This window comes from Suricata suricatta, chromosome 3, assembly GCF_006229205.1.
Source record: "Suricata suricatta isolate VVHF042 chromosome 3, meerkat_22Aug2017_6uvM2_HiC, whole genome shotgun sequence".
NCBI classification, from domain to species: domain Eukaryota; kingdom Metazoa; phylum Chordata; class Mammalia; order Carnivora; family Herpestidae; genus Suricata; species Suricata suricatta.
In genome coordinates this window covers 163,998,241-164,022,977 of record NC_043702.1, presented here as the reverse complement: position 1 = coordinate 164,022,977, position 24,737 = coordinate 163,998,241, and the positions used below count along the sequence as shown (strand labels likewise).

General features: G+C 41.9%; 1 protein-coding gene and 3 long non-coding RNA genes across 5 annotated transcripts in view; 2 read left to right on the top strand and 2 right to left on the bottom strand.

Annotated features, from left to right (window-relative positions):
- Nucleotides 1–305: 305 nt before the first annotated feature.
- On the bottom strand, nucleotides 306–2,828 carry LOC115286826. Its single transcript, XR_003906302.1, has 3 exons — nucleotides 2,753–2,828; nucleotides 2,182–2,261; nucleotides 306–466 (listed from the first exon to the last, which is right to left on the bottom strand). It is a non-coding gene; the product is annotated as an uncharacterized LOC115286826 (long non-coding RNA).
- On the top strand, nucleotides 2,023–5,763 carry LOC115286827. The gene is made up of 2 exons (XR_003906303.1): nucleotides 2,023–2,077; nucleotides 5,574–5,763. It is a non-coding gene; the product is annotated as an uncharacterized LOC115286827 (long non-coding RNA).
- Nucleotides 5,764–11,422: 5,659 nt separating this feature from the next.
- The window catches only part of RAB3GAP2 (RAB3 GTPase activating non-catalytic protein subunit 2), a 100,236-nt gene continuing 86,921 nt past the window's right edge, over nucleotides 11,423–24,737 (top strand). For both annotated transcript variants that reach the window (XM_029935659.1, XM_029935658.1), the window contains exon 1: nucleotides 11,423–11,664. In XM_029935659.1, coding sequence (XP_029791519.1) covers nucleotides 11,550–11,664 — 115 coding nt within the window. In that variant the 5' untranslated portion in view covers nucleotides 11,423–11,549. The remainder of the gene's footprint in view (nucleotides 11,665–24,737) is intronic.
- LOC115288383 lies at nucleotides 12,348–24,014 on the bottom strand. The gene is made up of 4 exons (XR_003906972.1): nucleotides 23,926–24,014; nucleotides 22,117–22,204; nucleotides 20,683–20,849; nucleotides 12,348–12,574 (listed from the first exon to the last, which is right to left on the bottom strand). It is a non-coding gene; the product is annotated as an uncharacterized LOC115288383 (long non-coding RNA).

Sequence of the window (24,737 nt, the reverse complement as noted above, 5' to 3'; positions counted from 1 at the left end):
TGATGGTCAAAATTTAAAGATTTTCTAAGAGAGAAGGGGAAAAAAGTTCAATAAAAAAATTTCAGGATTATTCTAAATTTGAGACTATCACAAACAATAGCCAAGACTGAAAAAGAATGCTGAAAAATTTTAAAGCTTAAAAGAGACAAAAAAGCATGAGGGGAAAAATACATTTTAATTTCATAGACTAAGAACCATTACATTTAGAGAAAATAATTTCACACCCTAAAATTGGAAAAACAAAAAGTCAAAGACATCCAACTGAGACACGCAAGCTGCAACAGGAATGTGTTTACAAGACGAGAGTGACATGGCAGCACATTTACTAAAGCACTTAGCCAGGACGGTAGAAGTCAAGTTCCATTAGGCAGGCTCTCAGGAACTATCCACAGACTTGCTGCTCTGGAATTTTCTTGGCTCTTGAAATTGGTAGGGTGCTGGTTGCTTTTGTAAAGCAAAGATGATCCTGTTTGGAAAATGGTATTTTTACATTAGCTGAACAGTGAACACGGAGCACATTTTGGATCTCCGTGCCTTTTTTTGTTTTTTTCCAGAACGCACGTCCATACTAGAAATCCATACTAGAAAGTGTGTTCACTTCAGGTCAAGTTCATGAACCGGAGTCTCGTGGGCTGTGATTTCATGAGCAGGTCTTCCTAGACAGAACCCCATGCCCTATGCGGTGGGGCCTCTCTGCAAATACGCTGATGTCCTCAAAACATCTCTTCATTAAACAGAGATTGACTGCGAGAGGAGCCAAGCAAAGTTTATAAGAGATTCTCTTCCTCCTTCACCCCGCCTCTCCATGCCCTCACCTCCACGTGGTAAAATTCAGAATGTCCTACTTCTTTTTTCCCTATAAACCATACTAGTCCCACGGATGCAGCCAGTCCCATTTTCTTGACATAGGCTTTCCAGCCACGTCCTGGTGACCGCAGTCGCTCTAGAGTTAACCGTGTTTGCCGAGTACCGCTCTCTTGGTATCTCATCAGATGGAGCCTGCTCTTATTTACCTATTTTGACAGAGGTGTCTTGTCTTTCCCATGGCCCTGAGGGCAGGCAGGGTCTGCGTTTCCTATCATGTATGCACCAGCTGCTGTAGTGCCAGCACACACCTCCTTTCCTCTCCTCCACAGCCGTTAGCCAGCGACTGGTTTGTCAGGCACTCTGCTAGGCACTAGGGACAGGAACAAATGTGAATAAACCAGAGTGCCCGTCCTTGAGTCCTTTCATGCTTTTTCCCCCTTTACATCTCCAGCTTTATCTTAATGCTTTTCTTTTTGCTCTAGATTGGCTAAAAGGATGTTCAAACTCTACATATACTATGTCCTCTCTCCTCTGGGTTTTGAGCTATTCCTCTGTGTCTCAGAATACTTTGCCCTCTCTGTTCTCATTCTGTCTGCCATCCACTTTATATCTAACTAACATCTCCTCAATCCTTCTGGTCTCAGCTTAGATGATGCTTCCTCCAGGAAGTCCCCCCTGATCTTCAAAGTGAGGTGCCCTTTTTATGGGTCCTTTGTAGGTTCAACATTGCACTTTCAAAATGGAGTTAAAATTGCTCGTTTATCTATGTGCGTGGCTGGAGTCTATTATCTATTAGCACTGTCATGTGTTTCTTTTGCGTACGGGGGAGGAGTTGTATGTTTAGCTCCTCATACCTAGTAGGTATTTTTAAAAGCATATTGAAGGGTGCCTAGGTGACTCAGTCGGTTGAGCATCGGACTTCCTGATTTCGGCTCAGGTCACCATTTCGCGGTTTGTGAGTTCAGGCCCTGAGTCAGGCTCTATGCTGACAGTGCAGAGCCTGCCCGGGATTCAGTTTCTCTCCATCCCACCTTCTCTCTTTTTCTCTCTCTCTCAAAATAAATAAACTTTACAAAATGTGTTGAATGAGTGAATGAATGTCACAAAGGTAAACAGGTCATAATGCCTGCCCTTGAGGACATCACCATCTAGTGGGGGAGACAGAAATATAAACAGTTAACCAGATTTTAGAAGAGATACACAGAAACAAAGCCATGGGGGTTCAAAGTGACTGGTTTTGCCGGAAGAAGTCAGCTCTTTCACCAAAAAGGTGAGAGTGGAGCTGACCTTGAAAGGGTTTCAAAGTGTACTGGGTAGAGAGGCAGCGTATAGCGAGTGTTCGATAATTAACGACTTTAGAATGTTCCAGCATACCTTTGTGTGGGTCTATCGTCCTCAAGGGCTCAAACCTTCCAGGTGCCATCTGGTCCAAGAAAGAGAAGAATCAAGTATGGCTGAGAACAGAAGATTCAACTAATCAAGATACTAGTAAATATTGGATTTGTCAAAAGATTTGACAGATATGTCCAACAGATAGCGCATCAGTGGCTGCTGACCGACTATTCTCACTGACTACATCTAACGGAACAAAACCACATGAAGAAGAATGAGACATGGGGTCTCCTAATGCCAGTCAATGTAAGGAGAAGAAATTAAAGGAGCTGAAAGAGGAGAATGCTTCACTGAGCACATAAAGGAAAGTTCTTCAACTCTAGACTCGAGTAGTCTGAGAAAGCTTTACCGAAGAGGAACAGAAAGCCAACATTCAACGCAAATCTAGCCTCTAGTGGAAATCGTTGGGTAGGTCATGTGGAGCTAGGCCTTATTAGCGTATTATGACTCCAACCTACCAAGCCCTGTCCCCTCCTTTCAGTCCTTTAGACTGCAAGCAAGATGTGAAAGGTGGCACTGATGAAGAAAATAAACAAAAGGAGATTTTTCTCACCTTTAAGCAAACTAAGCAATATTGATTAGTCCTTAATTTCTGGAGGAAAAGAAATCTGAGGATGTTTAAGGTCACACAGGCCAGCTCTCTGGACTAGCTCTGACCATGGTGTCACATTTCACACTCTAGAAACAGCTGCTTGTGTTTCTCTATACACACAAGTGACTGGTGCTCCCAAGCCTTTGTTGATGTTTCCCTTGCTTGGGTTACTTTCTCCCCTCTTCCTTGCACCATCATCAGCCATCTAAAACCTATTGACTCTCAAGACTCAGCTCAGATATTACCTACAGAAAGCCTTTTCTGAATCCCAGAGCTGTGGTAGAATCCCCTGCTCTGCACCCTTGTCGTATTTTAATCCTTTTGTGTCTTGGAAACCCACCACCTGCACCAGTACTGGGTCTTACTTATACTCATGTCCACAGGGCCCCCAGTTATTCACAGTACCTCATGGGCCCCTCAGAAATTGCTCTTAAATGAATGAACAAGTTAAAGAATGAATGAAAGTGTTATTGGAAGATTTACCAAGTCACGTTGTCAGGAAGACAATTCTGGCAGCAATGTAAAGGATGATTGAAGAGTGAAGACCCTGGAATAAGAAGAAGAGTCAAGGGGCTATGGACAGTTCAGGGGAGCGGCCATGAGGGTCTGGATTAAGGACACGGAGCGTGCAGAGCACCTGTGTGGCTCGTTCAGCTAAGGGTCAAACTTTTGATTTCGGCTCAGATCATGATCTCATGTTTCACGAGATGGGTGAGATCCACCGAGCCCTATGTTGGGATTCTCTCTCTTTTCCCTGTCCCCTCCTCTCTCTCTCTCTCAAAATAAATAAAGATTTTTTAAAAAGGAGATGAGGATGGAAAGGATATCAATCTGAATGACATTTTGAGGATTAAAACAATAGAACTTGGTGGCTGGCTGGTGAACAAGGGGAGGAAAAGGCTATTTTTATTCTATTTTTAAAAATGGGGAAAAACCCTTTTATTTATTTATTCATTCATTTATTCATTTTTAAAAGTTTATTTATTTTTGAGAGAGAGCGCGAGCATGGGTGCACGTGAAAGCAGGGGAAGGGCAGGCAGGGATGGGGGGAGGGAGAGAATCACAAGCAGCCTCCACTGTCAGTGAAGGACGTGACACAGGGCTCGAACTCCCCAACCATGTGATCATGACCCAAACCAAAACCAAGAGTTGGATGCTCAACCGACTGAGCCACACAGGCACCACAAAAACTTTTATTTATTAACGAATCTTTACCCCCGACATGGGACCTGAACTTAGTCAAGTCGCATGCTCTGCTTGACAGAACCAGTCAGGTGCACCAAGGATATTTTTAGTCTTTTTGTTATTACATGATCCACCAACAGGAGATTAATACTATTAACAGAAACAAAGGAGTCTGGAAGAAGAGTGACTTTGAAGAAGGGACTGGAGGAGTGTGGAAAGATAAGAAGCTAATAAAATATCCAGAAATAAAATGATCAGAGGGGAAGAAAGGGGCTAGAGGATGCAGCCTCACTGAAGCCGAGGACTGGGAGACACTTAAGGCAAGGATGTACGAGGGCATGGAAACCACAGCGAAGGAGAATGCCAGCCTCAGCTGTCATAGCTCACAAATCCCAGTGTGATGGCGTTTTGGACTCGGGGTCCTAGGTTTAAACAGAACTCCTTCCAGCAATTTGCCCTTTTGTTGACCTGCCCTTGATTATTTTCCATTTTGAAAACCACTAGTTGGAACTTTTCACTCTGCTACTAAGCATAACCTGGGGATATTTCCTTATTTCACAGAACCTTTTAAGGATCTATTTGAGTTGTGCCAAAAATAAGACAACAAGAAATATTAAGTCATCTGGGGTATATTAAAAAATGTTCTTAATGTTTATTCTTGAGAGAGAGAGAGAGACAGAGAATATGAATGAGTGGGGGAGGGGCAGAGCAAGAGAGGGACATAGGATCTGAAACAGTTTCCAGGTTCTGAGTCGTCAGCACAGAGCCTGATGTGGGGCTTGAACTCACGAGCCATGAGATCATGACCTGAGGCGAAGCTGGACGTTCAACCGACTGAGCCACCCAGGTGCCCCGTGGAGTATATTTTTATGTCCAGATGAAACGAAAGTATTTGAACAATTCAATACTCCAAGTAGTGGGTCTAATCTCTTCTTACACTAGAGAAAAAGAATATCCAAGAAATGAAAATGTTTTTGTTTAAACAGGACGTATGGAGCAGACCAAGCTTCTTTCATGAAAAGTTCTTCTTGGCTATTTGGATCATACTGTGTCAGAATTAGGTTCTGCTACAATAACAGAAAACCCAAAATAACAGTAGCTGAAACACATAAAAATTGATTTTCTCATGTAAAAGCAGCCCAGATGTGGCTGACCAACCACGACAGGGCATCTTCACAAAGCAAAGGAGACCAAGCTCCTGTCTTCATGCTCTACCGTGGTTGAGGTCATTTCATTGTCTAAAATGGATGCTGACGCTTTAGCCAGAAGGTCAAATTCTATGAAAGAAACAGAAAAGGAGAAAGAAAAGCCAAAAGGGACGTTCTTAGCTGTCTGTTCCTCTTTTAAGTAAACTTTCTGGAAATCTCTTCCGACAATTTCAATAATACATGCTCCATCTAATTGGTCAGGACTCGGTTGTATGGATACACCCAGAGTCCAGAGAGATTGGGGAGTCTGAGAACCAGATTGGGGAACCAGAGAGATTTGTTTTTAAATCTGGGTACCTAACTACCCCAGTAGTAGAGAGTTCTCTTGGTACAGAAAAAAGGGGAATGGATAATTTCTTTCACAAAAGCCTGTTCTCGTTGTTTTAAAGATGGCCGCTTATTTACCAGACAAGTCCTAAAGGCATGAAGGTCAAGAGTTGGAACTTATATATAGAAATAAAACCAGGCAAAACCAAACCAAGCTCACGAAGAGACAACACCTCTGGTGGTTGCCAGAGATGGGGATGTGGATGAAATGGGTGAAGGAGATCAAAAGATAAAACTTCTACATATAAATAAGTTCTGAGATGTAATGTACTGTGACTACAGTTAACAATACTGTGCTGCTTATTTGACAGTGGCTAAGAGATCTCAAAAGTTCTCACAAGAAAAAAAATTGTAACTGTATCATGACAGACGTTAACTAGACTTGAGATGACCATTGTGTAATTTACATACATAAATATTGAGCCATTATGTTGTGAACCTGAAACTAACAGGTTATATGCTAATCATATCTTTTAAAAATTTTTTTTTAATGTTTATTTTTTGAGGGGAGGGAGAGAGAGGGAGAATGAGCAGGGGAGGAGCAGAGAGAGAGGGAGATTCAGGTTTGAAGCAGGCTCCAGCTGTGTCTGAGTCATCAGCTCAGAGCCTGACATGGGGCTGGAACTCAGGAACTATGAGATCATGACCCGAGCTGACATCAGAGGCTTAACTGACTGAGCCATCCAGGCGCCTCTATGCTGATCATATCTAAAATAAGTTATGAATCACACACACACACACACACACACACACACACACACAAAGATGGAGATTTAGAAGCACTAGAGTACTTACATTTTTTAGCTAATGATGTTACTACATTATACCATATAAAGTAGATTTTGGCTCAATACAGATATTGGAAAATGCTGAAAATATAAATATATTTTCTTCTCTCCAAACAAGCCATAAAACATTTAAAGTTCAGTGAAGTTAGTTCTTTTTTCCACAATTGTTAAATGCAGTAGAAAGAAAATTCTTTCTCTAAAAAAATTCTCCTTTAGTCAGAGTTAAAGACAAAAATGCCTTATCTAGCTCCTGTGGTTGTCAGAAGGTATCTTCTGTTAGGTGACAACTTTTCTGCCAAGGAAACAGGAGTTTGGCTGTTGAATAAGCTGGAGCGTTACTTTGTTACTTCCTACCTACAAAATGCAACCGTCTCTTCTCAGACTTTGCTCCCCTTAAATTCTGTATTGAACTCAACACAACAGATACACCGGGTCATGTAAGTTTCTTCTGCCTCCCTTGGCCTCTGTGACACGGTCCTACTATGGATGGTTCACTTCTGTGCTTTTCTTCGGTCTCCTTTACAAGAGCTCTTCCTCCATCTGCCCTTACAAAACAGTGCTTCTGCTTGTTACCTGGGCTGCCAGCCCTCCTTTCCCCAGAATGCAATGGCATGTTTACCCCCATCTTTTGATATGACTTCTGTGGGTGGCTTCCATCGGTAAATTTTATCTCTGGCCTAATTCCATAGTTCTAACTTCTGTTTTTAACTCCCTCCTTTTAAAAAAATTGTTTATTTATTTTGAGAAAGAGAGAGAGAGAACTAAGACGGGAGAAGGGTGGGGGGTGGGGAGAGAGAATCTTAAGCAGGCTCCATGCTCAGAGCGGAGCCCGATGTGGGATTCGATCCCACAACTGTGAGATCATGACCTGAGCCCAAATCAAGTGGGACGTTTAACTGATTAAGCTATGCAGATGCCTGCCCCTCCCCCGTTTAAAAACCTAGCTCTTCCACAGGCACTTCAAATTTAACACATGCAGTACTGAATATATCCTATTCCTGTTGGCCCCCAAATCCATTCCTCCTCTGGCATTCTCTCTTTGGGTTGCTGACATGACATTGCCAACATCTCTATAGTTTACACAATGCACTTGAACATACAGTTTGCACAATGCACTTGAACATCAGTCACCTTGGCTCTCATCTTCCCTCCTTACCATCCATATCTAATCACACACTAAAAATCCACTGATTTCACCCCCAGAGTGGCACTGACTTTCCACTGTCATTACTTCTCGTTTAGAATATTTTTATGGTATCTTAAGGTATCTCTTTTTTTAAAAAATATAATTTATTGTCGAATTGGCTTGGATACAACACCCAGTGCTCATCCCAACAAGTGCCCTCCTCAATGCCCATCACCCACCTTCCCCTCTCCACCATCCCCCATCAATCCTCAGTTCGTTTTCTGTATTTAAGAGTCTCTTATGGTTTGCCGCCTTCCCTCTCTGTCTGTAATTATCTTTTCCCCTTCTCTTCCCCATGGTCTTCTGTTAAGTTTCTCAAGATCCACATATGAGTGAAAACATAGGATATCTATCCTTCTCTGACTGACTTATTTCATTCAGCATAATATCCTCCAGTTCCATCCACATTGTTGTAAATGGCAACATTTCCTTCTTTCTCATTGCCAATTATTATCCCATTGTATATATAAACCACGTCTTCTTTAGCCATTCAGCGTTGATGGACATTTAGGCTCTTTCCATAATTTGGCTATTGTTGAAACTGCTGCTATGAACATTGGGGTACATGTGCCCCTATGCATCAGCACTCCTGTATCCCTTAGATAAATTGCTAGCAGTGCCATTGCTGGGTCATAGGGTAGTTCTATTTTTAATTTTTTGAGGAACCTCCACACTATTTTCTGGAGCGGCTACACCAGTCTGCATTCGTGAGGTATCTCTGTCTTTCGTCATGCTAAAGACACTGCTACCCCATCATGACCCACCTCTTCTAAAAACTTTTCAAATGGCTATATCTAGCATACAGAATAAAATTCAGATTGTAGTATTTGGACCTTGAGGTTCTCTATACTCTGGAACCAATCTGTTTATTGCCTTTCATACATCTTCCCCACCACTCCTTTCCCACAGGACAAGCCTACTAACCAATATTAATCTCTCCCTTATTTCTCCCACAGCCCTTTATGAGTATCAAAAGTCACCCATAGTACTCACCACACTTAGAGACCCTTGTAGCTGTTTCCCGGTTAGGTAGTGAGCCTCTGGAGGGCTCATCCTTACCACTTCATTGTGCTCACATCACCTTTAGTGTCATAAGTTAGATGTTATCCTCTGTGGATGTTTGTTGAATAAAAACTAGTTGTATATTTGCTTCTGCTTACGATTCAATTCAGATGTGAATTCAAGGATGATTTTCTGCATGGCTGTGAGGTGAGGTTTCAGTGTCTTTCCATCCTCCTTCTCTGCTCTCCTTTCTTGCACTTAAAGATGCTCAGTGTCCTCAAGTTTCATGCCTGTCCACCCACACCTCTTATTGGGGTGCCTACATAGATCACGCCTTTTAAGGAACTCCAATTCCCAGACCCTTTCCTTCCTAATATCTTACCAAAGTTGCAAATCCCTGAGACAGACTTTGAGTCCATTCTCTTCATTTTACGGGTGAAAAGACAAAGGCCTAGGAAGGTGACATGATTTGCCCAAGTTCATGCCACATATTGGCGGTCTCACTGAGACAGACTCACGGTCTCCAGACTCTGAGACATTGCTCTTTCTTTCATACTTTGCCCCCCATTCTGTATCTCAACACCATCAGCCTCAGTCTGCCATTCAAGATGGGCAAGGACCCAGTGCTGACAACATACACCTCTCTCTTACCAAGTTTTCAGCGCTAACTCACAATAATGGATTCTGGAGAGTTCATGTTCGTACCCTCCTGTGACTATTTTGGTTGCAGAATCTGGATGATTTTGGTGCTTTTCCTAGCTCCTGCGCTCATACCTCAGAGACACGGTCTATTCTGGGATGTGTAAAGCCTGCACATTTTCTGCAGCACGCTTCCTTGTGACTGTGTGGTTGGTGATGTTCACTGTCTAACACAGTCCTCCCACACTCGCAGAAACCAAGGCGGCCGAGCTCTGGAGGCATCCCCTGCAGCTTTACAACTTCCTGGGGGAAGAGTTCAGTTCATGAATGTGTTGTAATTTCTGTGAAGGGCATCTGAAGTCCTTCAAAACATTCATGAATGAGCCTTTTCAATACCACTTGGAAGGAAGTCAGGGACTTCACCCATTGAAACCCAGCAGTAATGAAATTCAATGGCTGCCACACAAGAAATATATGAATGCCTCAGGGCAGAACAAAGGCTACCTGAATAGGTCAAGGGCAGTCACTTCCACAAAGTACATTTACCTGAATAGGAACTCAAATGGTTTTCAAGGAATGACACTGTATCTTTCCCAAAAGTATCACATGTTCCTTATTCATCCTGTAAAGCTAGGAATATAAATTTAATTTTATTCTAGTTTGGTACAGGCGCCATATTTTAGGGTCACTAAATCAAGTCCTTAATCACTAAGGACTTGAAGATCTGAGGAAGCATTGCATTTTTTTTTCAGATGAAAAGCAGCACTGAAAGCTTGCTTTTTCTGCAAGTTTGCATCATAGAATTATAGGTCTCTGAGGTTTGAGGAACCTTATAGTAGGTCTAATCCAACCATATATTTTGTAGGGTTAGAACTGATCCCTGTTAACCTGATAGCATAGATTATCTAATTTTGTGAAAACCATTCTACTCTAGAAACAGGAATTAATGGAGTAGGAACTTGGGCACTAAATTATGGTTATATTATTAGGATGAAGTGTGTACAGAGGCTTGACAGACAAGAACGCTCTGGACTTCATCAGCTTGACTTCAATTTATTTCCATCTTATTTTCTGTTGTACAAAATGGATGACCACTTCAGTTTGCCACTTTAGGTTTTGGGAAGTTAGGTGAGTGCCTATGGTGCTTTAAGCTAACATTAAAACCACTCCTTTTTGTTTTTCACTTTTAAGAAAAAAATAATGTAAACTAACTTCAAGACAACTTGAACTCAGTGACACTACATTTCCTCATAAAAAATGAGCTAAGACACACTCTTTCAAGATGGTATTGTGACTATCCAATTAAACAATGGGCAGAAAAATACTTTAAGAAATATGAAGTGCTTTGTAAAATAAGCACTTTTTTTTTTACATACACATTTCATCCCATTTAGTTTCTCAGCAAATGTTTATTAAGCACTATGTGCTAGGTCCTATGCTAGATACTGTCGACATGAAGAGGAGTTAAACATGAGTTTACAACAAAGTCTGTTTCTGATCCTGGCAACTCCACCCCCACTCCAAAATCAAAACCACCACCAGGTAAAGTTTCCAGTTATGTTCCTACCACTTTGCACTTCTTTCCTTCCCTATATTGTCACGATTTCAGTTAAATAGTTGAGTAATTAATTGCCTACCATTTGTGTGCCACTAAAATTTTAGCTCCGTGGGAACAAGCCTTTCATCTTTTATTCTTTTATACCCAGCGCCTCACGTGGCTGGCATAAAAAAGACGAGCAACAAATACTTGCTTGAATGGATGGACGAAAGAAAGAATGAATGAAAGGCCAAATGAAAGTCGAAAGCTTAAAGAGTACATAATGCAGTATAACCCGTACTATATGAGGCATGCATAGTACTACGGGAATGTGCAGGAGGAGCACTTAAGGCGAGCCTTAATGGGGCCTATTTCCAGAAGAGACACTAATCTCTTCAAACTCTGATGCTTGCAGGATACCGTCCCCCGCTGGGCTGCCACGAGTTTAGCAGGGATTCTTCTCTGAAATATCAGGATCGTGCCAATAGTAGGACATCAATAAGATTGGTTAAATGACTCAAAGGCTGGCGCAGACAACGTCCAATGAGGTCATCTCTGGCTCAAAGCCAGAACGAATAAAACGGCTCGTTCCCGGCTCTGGGCGCAGAGCTGGGGCTCAAGTACTCAGCCAGCCTCCACGTCGACGTCGGCTCCCCGGGCCAGCTGCGGGTCACGTGACTCGGTCTCTCCGGCCCCCTGGGCCCGGGCTGGCCCGCGCATGCGCAGCGTTCCGGGGCGGCGGGCCCGAGCGCGCTGACGGCTTCCGGTGTGGTTTCCCCGCCCCTGCGCGGCTCTATCAGTGCGGGCTCGGCGGCTGTGGCCGTGGGGCAGCGGGGGGCAGGGCGCGGTGAGGTGAGGTGGGTGCCCTAGCGGGGTGCCTGGAGTCATGGCCTGCTCCATTGTCCAGTTCTGCCACTTCCAGGACCTCCAGGCCGCCCGGGACTTCCTCTTCCCTCATCTGCGGGAGGAGACCCCCAGCGGCGCCCTGCGGAGGGACCCCAGTAAGTGCCTCCCCCCTACCGCCTCGCTTCTCCTTTCCCCCGCCGCGCCCGCGGCCCCTGCGGGGCTGGTTCGGGTCTCTAACCCGCCCCGCCGCCGCTGCCCTCGGGGCACCCGGCTTCCCCCCTGCGCTTCCTCCGTCGCTCCGCGCTGACCCCCTGCCCTCCTCGTCCTGCACCCCGTCCGCCCTGGCGGGGTCGGTGTTGCCTTGCTCTCGCCCGGCTTTCCCCTAAGCCACTAGCCCTCCGGCCCGAATTGCGCCTGGCTTCCTGACGCCTCTGCCTGCTCCCCTCCCCACCCCCTACCCTCAGGCTCTCTCCGAGTGCCCTCTCCATCTCCCCCTCCTCCCCTGTTCCGCACGGCTTGCTCCGCGATCGCAGCCTCCTCCTCGTGCCTTGCCAGCTGTCAGCGCTTTCCCCCGGTACTGCCTCAGCCTCTCCTCCGTCCCCGGGACTGTGGCCTTGGGGCACCCTCCCTTCCTAAAGTGTTTATGCTCCCCCACAGCCTCCCTTCTTCCGCCCTCTTCCCCCCATTCAGATGTTAGAGAATAAATGGTCTGATCGACAAGTGAGTGACTCCTAGGGTGGTGAGTAGGCGTCTCCCAAACAAGGAAAACCTGTCAGGAAGCGAGGGCGAATCTACATCAGGAACTAAGATCACAGTAACACGGGCCAGGAAAAGTTAATGTGCTTTAGTGAGACGAGACGCCTTCCACCTGTTTATTATCCGCAAACAGTATTAAATGAGCCCTTGTCCAGGTAGCATACGATCCCGAGTCTGGTTGGTTAGCGACTGCATAGCTTCTCAGAACTTCCCACATTTCTCCCGTTGGAAGGGTGTGCGTGTTGTGGTTGTTGGTTTCTTCTGAGGCACGTTTGGTTTCCTAGTACAGTGCTGTCATTCTGTGCCATCCTGGAATGGTGGTAAAAGACCCGCTAAATAAACTCCTTCCCCTTTCTTCAGTGTGGAAGGTGTCCAGTCAGAACTATTCGGTGCCGATCGGTAGGGCTGCAAGTCAAGTAAGGTTGGTGGTCTCTGCTGTCTGGGAGCCGGGACAAGTGTGATTGAGGTGTACATGAGCACACACCTCTGTGTACACATATCCATCCGTGTCTGTGCAGGGGGCACCGGGACACTCCTTAAAGTGGTGATCCCTGAGCCCACCTTTGAAGTGGTAGTTCGGTGAAGAGGGGAGCGGTAACAGAATGTGCAGAGGAAGGGAGGCCTGAAATGACAGGACATTTAGAGAACCAAGAAAAGCTGCACGGCTGACGACAGGGAGGTGTGCGGAGGAGCGGGGTAGAGGAGGCTCTGACGGTGACAAGGAGCTTGGTCACAAGAAGCCTGTGGAAGTAGTGGGATGCCTTTGAAAGACTTTAGGCAGAGAGACGTACTTAATGTATTCAGCAGAGTTTTTGAATACCCGTGATGGGCTTTGGTAGCAGTGTGGCTGGACTAAAAGCAGGGAGGTGGTGGGAGGCTGTCCCCCAAAAGCAAGAAGGGATGTGAGCTTGAACTAAAAGAGCCTCAGCAGGACTTGAGAGAAGGGAGAGATTGGAAAGCTGTTAAGGAGGTAGAAACTAGGGGCACCTGGGAGGCTCAGTCGGTTAAGCGTTCGGCTTCTTCGGTTCAGGTCGTGATCTCACAGTTCGTGGGTTCAAGCCCCACGTCGGGCTCTGTGCTGGCAACTCAGAGCCTGGAGCCTGTCTTCAGATTCTGTGTCTTTCTCTCTCTCTGACCCTCCCCTGCTCACGCTCACACGCTGTCTCTCTCTCAAAAATAAATAAAACACTAAAAAGAAAGGGAGGTAGAATCTATAGGGGCTGGTGAGGGAGAGTGAGTGGAGAATGCCTGTGGCCTGGGCAGGGGTATCATGAGAGAATGAAGGAGATGGGTGTTGGGCGTTTTGCATGTTAAATGTTTGTGGTATGTCCAAGCGAGGGGGTCCAGTCAAGTGCGAGATCTGGAGGTCTAACACGCAGTCAGGATCCCGGGCCAGGGATGTTAGGTTGGAGGTTACCAGCCAGAAGTGTCCGTTGAGTCTCGAGATCATGTATGCAGTGAAGGGAACTGAGTACGGAAGATGGACCTTAGAGGAGCGGTGATGTTAAAGAGTCTGGCAATGGGAAGGAGACTGAGAAAGGAACACCAGGTGAGAGCATGCCCCCTGCGCTGAGGGAGGTGTGGGTTTGATGAAAGGGAAGAGCCAGGGGCAGCTGCAGATGCAGCTGAGGTCAGCCAGGGTATAGATGCAGAAGCGCCCATGGGTTTTGGGAAGGTGGGGTGAGTGGGACCTTAGGGCAGTTTCTGAGGAGTGGTGGAGGCAGAAAGCATCTGTACAGGATAGGGAGGAGCTAAAAAGAAGTTGACTGACTTCCTTCCTTCCTTCCTTCCTTTTTTGTTTTATTATTGAGAGAGAGAGAGAGAGAGAGAGAGAGAGAGAGAGAGAGAGAGAGAGAGAGAGAGAGATGAGTGGGGGAGGGGACAGAGACAGAGAGGGAGACACAGAATCTGAAGCAAGCTCCAGGCTCTGAGCTGTCAGTACAGAGCCTGACGTGGGGCTCGAACTCACAGACTGAGTGGACCACGAGATCATGACCTGAGCCGAAGTCGGACACTTAACCGACTAAGTCACCCAGATGCCTCAAAAGAAGTTGACCCTTTCAAGGATCCACCTTGTGAAGGATAGTGGATACAGGGCTGTGGACAGGAGAGTTCTCTCCATCCCACCACTGCTCCCCTGCGCGTCTTCACCGGGGCAGTGGCATCAGCCTGCTGACGATCTTCCTGCTTCTGCTCTTGGCTTCTTGTCATTATTTCCCCAAAGCAGTCACAGTGAGCTTTTAACGACAGTTTAGATCACAGCATTGTCCTTTAGAGCTCTGTGGCTTTCGACTGCGCTGGACATAAAAGTCCAAAGCCCTTTCCTGGTTTATAGGGACCTCGAGGCCATGCCTCCTGCCACTTCTTGGCACCTTGTGCTACTCTCCTTATTTCTTTGCTTTGACACACTGTTGTTGTTAAACCTGTCGGGCTCCTTTGTGTCTGGGGCCTCTTCCCCTGTTCTTGTCTCTTCTTTGGATGCCGTATGCAGAGCTTTCATTCTAGCGCGTCTTGTTAGTCAGGTCTCACCTTGGATGTCTCCCGGAGGCTTGTCCTGACCATCTCCTCTAACGTCGTCCCTCCTGCCCACCTGATGGCCTGTGTTACTCTTAGTCATGCCATTTATTTTTATCACTATGTCCTGTCCACTATGGTAGCCTCTAGCCGCATCTGGCCCTTGAGCCTTTGAAATATGGTGAGTGCTACTGAGGAGCTGAATTTTTAATTTTACTTAGTTAAAAAAATTTTTTTTAATGTTTTTATTTTTGAGACAGAGACAGAGTACAAACAAGGGAGGGGCAGAGAGAGAGGGAGACAGAATCTGAAATAGGCTCCAGGCTCTGAGCTGTCAGCCCAGAACCGGATGTGGGGCTTGAACCCACAAACTGCGAGATCATGACCTGAGCCGAAGTTGGACGCTTTACCAACACAGGCGCCACAATTTTACTTAATTTAAACTTCAGTTAATTAAAATGTGCCAGTGGCTAGATGTGGCTAGTGCCCACCGTATTGTGTGGCACAGTTGTGGGTGCCAGGACTTAGATACATACTGAGGGAATACCTGTCCAGGGTCACTCAGTGAAGTGGCAGCAGGGGACATAGAGTCCTTGGGGATATAAACATCTAGGTTAATTCACAATATGCTTATGAGTTTGCAAGGGCGATTGAATTTATTACCCTTTTAAATCAAACTCTCAGGTTTGTGTATGTTGGTATTACTGTGGCTACCACCAGTTCAAATAAAAAATAAATGGAGAAAGAACCTCTTAACCCATGAGCCCATTTGCCAAACCAATATTTTACAGTTAAAACAGTAAATTAATTTACAAATAAAGATCAAGTATCTTGTCATACTGTTGACAGTTTACTTTGAATTCTTGGGATGACTAAGCCTATGGATTGCGGCACGAGTTTAAGCCCCATGTTTTTTTAAAAAATCTCTAGATTTTTGAATCTCCAGATTTGTCATTAAGACGATGTGAACTAAGGTTTTGTGAGGGTGAAAATTTACAGAGTAAAAGGAACAGGTAAAAGTTAGAGTAGGTAAGTAGGACCTGCCTTAACCTGCGGATGGTGTTTGACTTTGTGTTTCTTCACTTTATTAGTGTTATAAATGACTATTAGGAAGCAGAAATCATAAGATAATTTTATTTTCCTGGATTATAAAGTTTTAATTTGTTATCCCAGCTCACCTCTAGGGGAAATATAAAACCAAAACAATAACAACAAAAATCCATCAGTTACTTCTCATGAATTATTTGTTGTAGGTAAGTGATAATCTTGAAGGCTCATTAGTTGGTTTAATAATTCTTTTATTCTAATGTGGACAGCTGCCATAGACATAGTGATAACTTGGTACCTGAGTACCCAGAACTCAGTACTACTCTCTTCTGTATTTAAATTGTCAGTGAATAACAGTATGATGTTATGGTACTTTGTATTTTCAGTCATGAAATGAGAATACCTTCTATGGCTTTAGGAGGCATCTTGAACTCTGAGGCGCCTGGGTGGCTCTGTTGGTTAAGTGTCCAACTTGGGCTCTTGCGGTTCACGAGTTTGAGCCCCACGTTGGGCTCTGTGGTGACAGCTCAGAGCCTGGAGCCTGCTTTGGATTCTCTGTCTCCCTCTCTGTCTGCTCTGCGCCCACTCATACTGTCTCTCTCTCTCTCAAAAATAAACATTAAAAAAAAGATAATGAACTCTACTATTTTTTATTGTTTATATTAGTGATAACTATTAGTAATTGTTTCCACTTAATCAAATGCTTTTTCAGACCACAAATTTGGTCTCATACTTTGAAATTTCAGAGATGGGTAGTAGTAGGGGTCTGCACATAAACTATGGTGGCATAATTTCCAGTGAGACTGGATTTCTGGGCCAGAGCTTTCTGATGTTTGTAATTGAGTTGGGGGGAAAATAGCCATACAGAGAGGGAGAATCAGAATATTTGGAGGTAATTTGGATATTGCAGTATTGTGGATTTCCTGATGTACCTGATAATAAAATAATTTCCTGGTAACATACTAAAAAAGTAAGTAAGGCAGCTTTCCTTCCTGCCTCTTTTACTGGAAAGATAGAAGATAAAGCAAGCAGGAAATTACTGTGGAGTCATCTGTTAAAGTCATGTTTTTATACAACTGCTGAGCAAAGTGTGCGTTTTAGGATAACCTAAAATCATGGAATCACTTCACATGATGGGATATTACAAAGGGCATAAAATACCCATTTTGTATACCCAGTGAAAATGCTTTCTCTGGTTTCAGATCATACTGTGGGGGAGAGATGTAATCTGAAAGTAGAACGTTTATAGGAATTTCAGAACACTTCTGGAGTTACTGGATTTTGTTAGCTATTTAAAATCGGAAGAGGCTCTTACAGATAGAAATTGTCAATGAGGAAATTGAGACAGGCATTGTCTTCCTTCATTGAGCTAGTATTTGTGGAGTACTTCCTGGGTGCTAAGCACAAAGTAGGCATAAGATAAGTCTCTTTCCTCAAGGAGCTTTTAGTCAGTAAAGGAAATAAGCATGTAAAAGGAGTATCAAAGGTGTTGTGCTAGAATTTTGCACATGACAGTTGGATAATGAAGGAATGTTAGTTCATTCTATGTCAGGGACTTAGGGAAGTCTTAGAGAAACTGATATTTTCACCAAGTCTTAATTGTTTACTAGATGTCCTTCAGGTGGAGAAACATGGTCAGCCAAGGGATGTGAAGGCTGCAGACAGTGAACTGTGGGAGAGTGGGAGATGGTAAGGGGCGAGGCTGCAGAGATGGTCAGAGGAACTTCAAGGTTATGCAGTAGTGGGGTCATCGGATGGAAGTGAAGAGCACCTTGGGGTTACATGGAAATTTGCCTAAGAGTTACCCAGGAGCAGATAGTTTTAAGTAAATTAATATCTAGATTCTCTTATAAATGCCTGCCTTTCTACCCTCCTCTTCTCCAACTTTACTAAATAAAGGCTCACCTTTCATACATTCTGAATATTATTAGTAAGTTGCTCCAGGGTCTTTGGTAAAAACTTTCCCTTGAATCAAGGCCCATAAACTCTCACTTGCATCTCATTGAGACATTTCCAAATAATTATTGCTCTTTATGTTTAATAGTCATCAAAATTTTTGATGTATATACATTGTTATTCTCAGTTTTTGGCTCCTAATAATAATTGCAATAAGTCAAGAAAAAGTCTAATATATAATTCTAATAATCTTTTCACAGCAAACATTTTTCTCAATTCATGTTTTTGCAGAGAAATTTTTGGATTAATAATAAAAACATATTAATATTACATTAGAATAGCATTCTGTGGAGGAAATGGAATGGAAACAGGCACTTAAAGAGAAGGACCTTTAGAGAACATCAGTTTTTAATGGATATTGGTGTGTGTCTTTTCTCTATAGAATATGGAATCTTCTGAATAAATTTAAAAGGATGATATACATTATATGAAAATACCCATGCTTATCATATTCAGAAATGACATCTTTTATGCAAGAGATACATACCATTGAAAAACTCTTGGGGTGTATATAAGCAAAAAGTTTGAAGGCAGTCTTCTATAGGGCTCAGTCATTCCCAGTCTTTTCTCGTGGTAGTATGCATAAAAAATGAAACTTTGTATCGGATAGTGAAAACAATTTTGAAAAAGAAGAAAAAAGTTGGAGGACTCGTACCTTTTGATTTCAAAATATTATAAAACAGTAATCTAAACCCTGTGGTACTGGCATACAGGCAAATAAACAAGTAGAATAGAGTCCAGAAATAAACCCTTGCATATATGGTTCAGGTGATCTTTGACAAGGACAAAGGGGGAAAGGACAGTTTCTTCAACAAATGGTGTTGGAAAAATTGCATATCCCTATAAAAAAGAATGAAGCTGGACTTAGACCATATGCAAAAATTAACACAAAATGGATTAAAGACCTAAATATAACATCTAAAACTATAAAATTCTTAGAAGAAAATGGGGAAGCTTCATGACTTTGAACTTCACAGTAAGTTCTTGGATATAACACACAAAGCAGAGGCAACAAAAGCAAAAACAGGCAAATGGGACTGTATCAAACTTTAAAACATTTGTGAATCAAAGGATGAGGTCAGCAGTAAAAAGGCAACTTATTGAATGGGAGAAAATATTTGCAGATCATGTAGCAGATAAGGGATTAGTATCCATAATATATAAAGAACTACTTCACCTCAACAGTAAAACCAAATAACCTGATTAAAATCTGGGCAAAGGACTTGAATAGTCGTTTTTCCAAAGGTGTCATATAAATGATCAGTAAACATAAATAGATGTTTAATATTAGTAATCATAAGAGAAATGCAAACAAAACCATAATGAGAGATCACTTCACACCTATTAGGATGCGTAATATTAAAAAAAAAACCCAGAAAATAACAGCTGTTGACAAGGATGTGGAGAAACTGGAGCTCTACACTGTTGGCAGAATTGTAGAATGGTGCAATTGCTATGGAAAACAGTATGGAATTTCCTCAGAAAATAAAATAGAATTGTAGAAGTCAGCAATCTCATTTCCGGATGTATATCCAAAAGAAAACAGTGTCTCAAAGAGATATTTGTACACTCATGTTCGTAGCAGTGCTAGTCACAAAAGCCAAGGAGTAGAAGCAATCCAAATGTCTATTGATGAATGAATGGATAAAAAAATACATACATACAGTGGAAGATTATTCAGCCTTAACAGGAATCCTCAGCATGCTGCAATGGGAATGAACCTGGAGGACATTATGCTATGTGAAATATTATTAGTCACAAAAAGACAAATGCTACAGGACTCCACTAAAGTAAATAAATGTATAGAAATGGAAAATAGAATGGGGTTACTGGGACCTGGGAGGAGGGCAAAAAGGGGGCTTTATTTAACAGGTATAGAGTAAGATTTACAAGATGAAAAAGTTCTGGAGATCTGGTTCATAATAATGTGAATATACTTTGTACTGCTGAACTGTATACTTTGAAATGGTTAAGATGGTGAATTTTATACTTTTTAAAAAATTTTTTTTAACGTTTTTATTTATTTTTGATACAGAGAGAGACAGAGCATGAGAGGGGGAGGGGCAGAGAGAGAAGGAGACACAGACCAGAAGCAGGCTCCAGGCTCTGAGGTAGCTGTCAGCACAGAGCCTGACGTGGGGCTCGAATTCACGAACGTGAGATCTGACCTGAGCCGACGTCGGAGGCTTAACCAACTGAGCCACCCAGGCGCCCCTACTGTTTTTTAACATAATAAAAATTTGTATCAGTGAGTATGGTAATAAATTGGTCCTACAGAATAAATAAGCTGCTGATGGTGGAAAGTGACCTGGTAGTTCCAATAGCCCCAGGCCCTGCCTGGCTGTGAGGGATGCTTCACTGGTAGCCTGTTTGCACTTTGCTGGGAAGTTCTGCTATAGGCAGGGGGTTAGCCATTGATGGTTTTAAGAAAAAGCATAGAATTTCAGGATTTGTTTTGTGGGCAGATGGATTTGCCGGCTATGAAAAGAATAGATTGGGTAGTTCGAAGCTAGAGGTAGGTGACCATTTGGGAGATGTTTCAGAGGTCAGGTGAAGGCCTTCAGAAGTAAAAACAGAATTAAGGCCGGAGCAGTGGTGCTGGAGTTTGGAACTTGCCAGAGTTAGCAGTGGCAATCTATGAAAGGAATCTGAGCGGAGAAATAGGATAACCAGCTAATATCCTGGGGACATTTCTTCGTCAGCAAAGAAGAGAATGGATGGGAGTGGTGGGTGGAAGTTGAAGTAGAAGGACCAGTACGCAGTCCTTTACCGTCTTCTAGAAGGGGAGGTAATCTCCTTAGATTGGTATTCCTCAGGTGTTACTTAATATTATTTAAAATGACAACCCTGGAATTGTAAGCAAGTATTTTTTTTTTTTGCATGACTTCTATGTTAATTACCATTTGCAACTGTAGAGACCCTAAGTGAACCTTCCTGATGGAAAGGAATCCTTGAATCTCTTAGGTGTGTGCCATACCCACATTTCTCCTTTGAAAAGAAGGGCAGAAATAGTCTTCCAAGCACAGATCACTTTTCTTTGTGAGCCTAGGTCTCACATACAAATTGCCTGGAAGAGAGAGAGAAGGTTAAGAGAGACATAGTTACTCATTATCACATTGCCCCCCCCCCCTTTTTTTTAAAGTATATAAAAATCAGACATGAAAATCTCTTTCTGGCTACTCATAGTCCACCTTCTAGGTGTGAAACGTTAGTGCTGTGCTGTTCAATATGGTAGCCACCAGTCATATGTGGTCATTTAAGTTTAATAGAAATAAAAGTAAAAATTCAGTTCCTCGGTCATGCTAGCCACATTTCAAGTGTCAGTGGCTGTATGTGTCTAGTGGATACCTCATTGGAGAGTACGGGCATAGAACATTTCTATCCTCCATGTTGTCTTGTGAAAGGCAGCTGTGGTGAGAACCCCAGAGGCTTTCTGCTTAGACGGTAAAGACACGCTGTCTGGGTATTTAGTTTTAATTTTATACTATGTTCTCATTTTTATAAATATGTATTCTGGAACTTTTTTTTAATACTTATATGATTTAAACCTCTTTCCAAATTTGTATATGCAACTCTATAGCATTTTTTTCTAATGACCACACAGTGTTCCAACTAGTACCCTACCAGGCTCTATTTGTTCCCTGGTCAATGAACATTTAGACTATTTCCAAAGTTTTTGCTATAAGAAAATGCTCTAGTAAGCATCCTTATGCTTGTCTTTACGTATGATATTGGTATTTCTATATGTATATTTCTAGGGTTGGAATTGCTGAGTAATAGACATTCACATTTTAAATGTTGGTTACAGGAACCAAATTACTCTAAAAAGTGGTTTAGGTTCATTCCAATCCACGTTAAACAGAAGTGCCTATTTATACACATACTTGTCATCATTCTTTGTTACCAGTTTCTTTGACTTTTTGTTTTTCTGATAAGTGAAAAACAGTTCTCATGTGATAAAATAAGATTATTATTAGGCTTTATTCATATTTTTAATGTTTATTTTATTACTTATTTTTGAGCGTGAGTCGGGGAGGAACAGAGACAGAGGGAGATACAGAATCTGAAGCAGACTCCAGGCTCTGAGATGTCGGCATAGAGCCCAATGTGAGGCTTGAACTCATGAACCATGAGATGATGACCTGAGCCGAAGTCAGATGCTCAACCGACTAAGCCACCTAGGAACTCCATCTGTATTTTTTTTTTTTTTAAAGCAGCAGGCAATAGCAAAGTTAATTTGGTGTTAGAAGACTCTACTTTGAGTTAAATAATAGTGTTGAGTTGGCTTCTTTAGAATATGCAGAAATTAGCTATAGCTAGTGGTATTTACATACCTTCATCCCTTTTTCATAATGGCATACCCTCACCTTGTTAACCATGCTTGTCTTTGTCTGATGCTTTAGATACAGGGATACAGTAAGTCTGTAATACATGAGTATGATATCATATGAAACAGTTACAAAAGATGTAGAAGTTTTTTCTAATATTCGCATTATTGACCTTATGATTTCTTTTGAAAAACAAAATGAATAGAAAATGGACTAGGGCAATTAAATTATGTTAAGTGTGTATAGATTTTGTTGTTTTTGTTAAGATGGGTCTAAAGATTTCTTAGGATTTCGGCAAAGGGAACATATCTATTTTTATAAGCTTTTGAGAGCAGGAGGATATTTTAGAGCTTAAAGATATTTTCAGTTCTGTCATTTTGTGAATTGACTATTAAGAGCATACACTTATTTGACAACAGAAGTCATTAGAATTCTAGAACTGAAAGGACCCTTAAAGAGCTGGTCTGATTTAATCATGGTGTTTTGAAAGAAAGAGGCTGCTTGTAGAAATGGGATGGCCTCTTCATTTTAGATTGCTGCATATTTTATGTGCTGAAAAGAATATGCTAATATGCAATTTATTTTCCATTTCCCTAGAAATAGAAAAAGATGAATAATTCTGAGGCACAGGAAATTAAGAAGCAGTTTTTCTGTTCTTTAGTCTTTTTTTTACTTTGTATGGCTCCGTGATGGGTTTGCCTTGGCCCAGAAGAGCCAGCTAATCTTGTTGAAGTTTCTGAATTACTTACAAGTCATGGGTTCTAGAGGTTCTTGCTCTTTATAGAAACAAGTACATTTTCCGTTTTTTCTTGTTTCAAGAAGAATGGAAACGAATTTGCTTCTGTGCTAATAAGATCTTTTATTAGACCATGGAGATTAAATTAAGTTTTTCTTTTCCTAACATTTAATGATTTCAGTTTCTCATTTAGTTTTTGATCTCGACATGCTTATATTGGAAAGAGCAAATACTGCCAAATTAATTGCCCATATCAGGATTCAATTCCCTTTCTAGCTTCAGGTTCTTGTTATATGAAAAACATATACTCAGATTATGAGGACAGACTTTCAGAAGCAAATCAGAATAAGGTATTTTTGGAATTAAAAAGAGCTACAGAAACCAAAAGTTGAATTTCTTATTTGAGCTTTTGTTGGTTGAATAATTCATTCACTAGAAGTACCCCTAAAAGAAACATCTATAATTTTTCATGATTGAATTTAAGTGTGTTTTCTGTTTCAATAACTAAATCATTTATCAAATGAGAGACTGAACAGTTCTTTTATACCAGTATAATCTGATCTTCAGGGATAAATTCTCTCCAGAAGGAGATGTAGTTACAGTTTACATTTTGAAGTCACTGGTTTTATTCATTCAGGCAAAATGTTGAACTTGATCAGGATAAGCACATCAGCTTATGCTTACGTTATCAACCCCTCTAGACAGTTCAAAATAGTCATCTTTAGTGACGGGTCTAAAAAACCTTCAGATTGAAAAGTCAAGTTACTAATCAATGAAGAGGTAATTGCTTTTTGTTGTTATTATTACTTCATCTTATTTGTTTTTATTTCTCTCCACATGTAAGTTGGTTAGAGATCAGCTTATGAAATTTTTTTAAATGTAGAGAACAAGAATGATTCAAGATGTGTTATGAAAGCAAGAATGAAAGGTAATGTCATCAAAGGAAGTGGACTAACAAAATATTTTAAGCTGGCAAACTTTTGCAAAGTTTCAAAATCCTCAATGTAGTCCTTGATTTTTCTATGAATTTTCAGGGAAATTGGCTAAGAATATGAAACTTAAATTTAAAGAAAGCTCACCCCTCAACAAAGGTTTGTTCCCCCCTCCTACATTAAAAGATTGAGAATGAAGCAGAAATATCTCATGTACTTGAAAATGCCATTTTTTCAGTAGGTTGTACAGGAAATGAAGTGGGAAAACCCAGTTAAAACATGAGCCCTTGAAATATTTGGCTCATAGACGATGCTATACTGATGTAATAATGTTGTAAAATGATGCTGCTTTAGGAGCAGCATCTGGCACATGAATCACAGCATGAAAGCGGCAAGAGGAGGGTAGGATTTCCAGGATCTATTTTTAGATTTCTTCAATAGGCAATATTTTCCATTTTTAAAAAAGTTTTTTTTACAAGTAAGTTTATTTTTATTTTTTAATTTTAATTCCAGTATAATTAACATGCAGTATCATATTCGCTTCCAGTATATAATATAGTGAATCAGCAATTCCATACATCTCCTTAATCCTCATCTCCTATTCTCTCCCCCCCCCCAACCCCCTGTCCCCTCTGGTAACCATCAGTTCTCTGTAGTTATGAGTCTGTTTCTTGGTTTGTCTCTCATTTTTCCCCCTTTGCTTATTTCGTTTCTTAAATTCCACATATGAGTGAAATCACATGGTATTTGTCTTTCTCTGACTTATTTCGTCTAACATTATACCCTGTAGTTCCATCCATGTTGTCGCAAATGGGAAGATTTCGTTCTTTTTATGGCTGAGTAGTATTCCATTGTACATGTATACCACTTCTTTATTCATCTCCTGATGGACACTTGAGCTGCTTCTATAATTTGGCTATTGAAAATAATGCTGCAATAAACATAGAGGTTCATGTATC